The sequence below is a fragment of the Rhea americana genome, unplaced genomic scaffold (genome assembly GCF_003343005.1).
Source record: "Rhea americana isolate MKP2758 unplaced genomic scaffold, rheAme1 scaffold_887, whole genome shotgun sequence".
Classification (NCBI taxonomy): domain Eukaryota; kingdom Metazoa; phylum Chordata; class Aves; order Rheiformes; family Rheidae; genus Rhea; species Rhea americana.
In genome coordinates, this window is record NW_028187074.1 from 5,524 (window position 1) to 7,169 (window position 1,646).

Genomic DNA, 1,646 nt, shown 5'->3' on the forward strand with positions numbered 1-1,646 from the left:
GGGCCCCGGCGCCTCCGCGGCAGGCGGCAGCTGGAGGCCACAGGCGCAGGAGGTTTTTATTTCTGCTCCAACAGAAACCAGCAGCGGTCACAGCTAATAAGATGTCCTGCCCATTGAAGATGTGGCTCCTGTTCCCGGCTCGGAGCCTTGGCGTAATGTGCGCCCCAGACAAGCCGTACACATGTGGGTGCTTGTGTCTGACGCAAAGAGCGTGTCTTGCGTTGGCCAGGCCCTCCCTGCTGCTGTCACACTCGCCTGAGTGTCCCCACGCCGCAGCCATGCCAGGGACTGCCCAGCTGGAGGAGAGCTGCTGCCACCAGCAGCCATGGGGATGGACGAGCACGGGGACAGGAACATGGAAGGGGATGAGGACAGAGGACAGTCGAGCTCCTGGTGGGTTAAGAGGAGCACTCGGATCTCTTGAAGACTCTCTCAGTTTTCTTCCCGTCCTGTGCGACCTCGCAGGCGTAGGCCTCGTGGCTCTACCATCTGATGGTAGTTAGTGCTAGGTAGCTGCTGGCCATGTACTTGTTGCTCTGTCTGTAGGGCCTGGTGGCCTCCACACTGGTGGAAATGGGGCTACCATTAGCCTTCCAGACAACATCCACAGCACCAAGGCCGCCTCCGCCCAGCAGACACACCAGGGTGGCTTTGCTGGCTGTTGAGATCTCTTCAGAGRACGGCAGGAAGAGGTGCACAGTGGGCGAGACCTCGGGCTGCCCTGTGGGAGAGAGCGGCACCAGGGTTCAGGAGAGACAAGAACGTAGAGAGAAGCCGGAGGGTCTTTAACGTATGCTCACGGCTGTAGCAGTGGCGTCTTGGTCCTTGCTGGAGTCTTTCAGTGCTAGTCCTGTCAAAGATGCTTGTGATTTAAGCTCCCTGCTATCTTTTTCATTTTAAATATTCAGCCAGTACTACCTAGTAATTAAAAAAAAGCTGCCCTACGAGTAAGAGGTCCTTACACTGAGCAGGCAGCAGGACGCGTATGGGCGGCAGGACCCCCGCAGCCAGCACTGCTTATCTCAGCAGCGGACCACGCTCAGCTCGCACCTCGGCAGCCGCTCTCAGCGCTCCCCGCAGCCCCCCAAAAGCCCAGACCAAGAACACGGCGCTCTTCGAACGGCCACACGCCCCCACGGACGCACCGGAGCGCGCAGCTGTCTTTGCGAGGGCGGTCGCGCCGCACCTYGGCAATTCTGCCCCCGCTCGCACGCGGGTGGCCACGATCCCGGCCGACGGGATCTGCGCTCGCCGAGCACGGCGCGGCTCGGAGCCGGGGCGGCGGCAGCGGCCCGGCCCCGCTCTCGGCCCGAAGCCGCGGTCGCTGCCCGGCACGCTGCAGCCCAGCGCGCCCCCGCGCTCCTCTGCGGGAGTTTTGATGACATCCCCTAACGTCCTCAAGCAGGAGAGCTGACTCGCGCACCGCGGGGCGTACGAGGCAGGGAAGGAAAGGATTATGAGTTATCCAGCCTGCTCGTAATGCTTCAGTGTGTCACTTCAGTGACAAATAACTCCATAAGTGAGTCAGTGTGGGGAACAGGGGACAGAGGCCACTCCTTCATGGGTTATGTGCGCATCAGCAAATGCAGGTTTCTCACATGAAAAGTGTCTGCAGGAAATAGAGAGCATCAGTGAATCTTGCAAGT

General features: G+C 60.4%; 1 protein-coding gene across 1 annotated transcript in view; it reads right to left on the minus strand.

Annotated features, from left to right (window-relative positions):
• Positions 1-1,646, minus strand: part of LOC146584917 (immunoglobulin lambda-1 light chain-like) — a gene marked incomplete at its 5' end in the record, with an annotated part of 10,428 nt that overhangs the window by 3,167 nt on the left and 5,615 nt on the right. Inside the window, one exon of the mRNA XM_085323861.1 lies at positions 487-744. Coding sequence (XP_085179987.1) covers positions 487-744 — 258 coding nt within the window. The remainder of the gene's footprint in view (positions 1-486; positions 745-1,646) is intronic.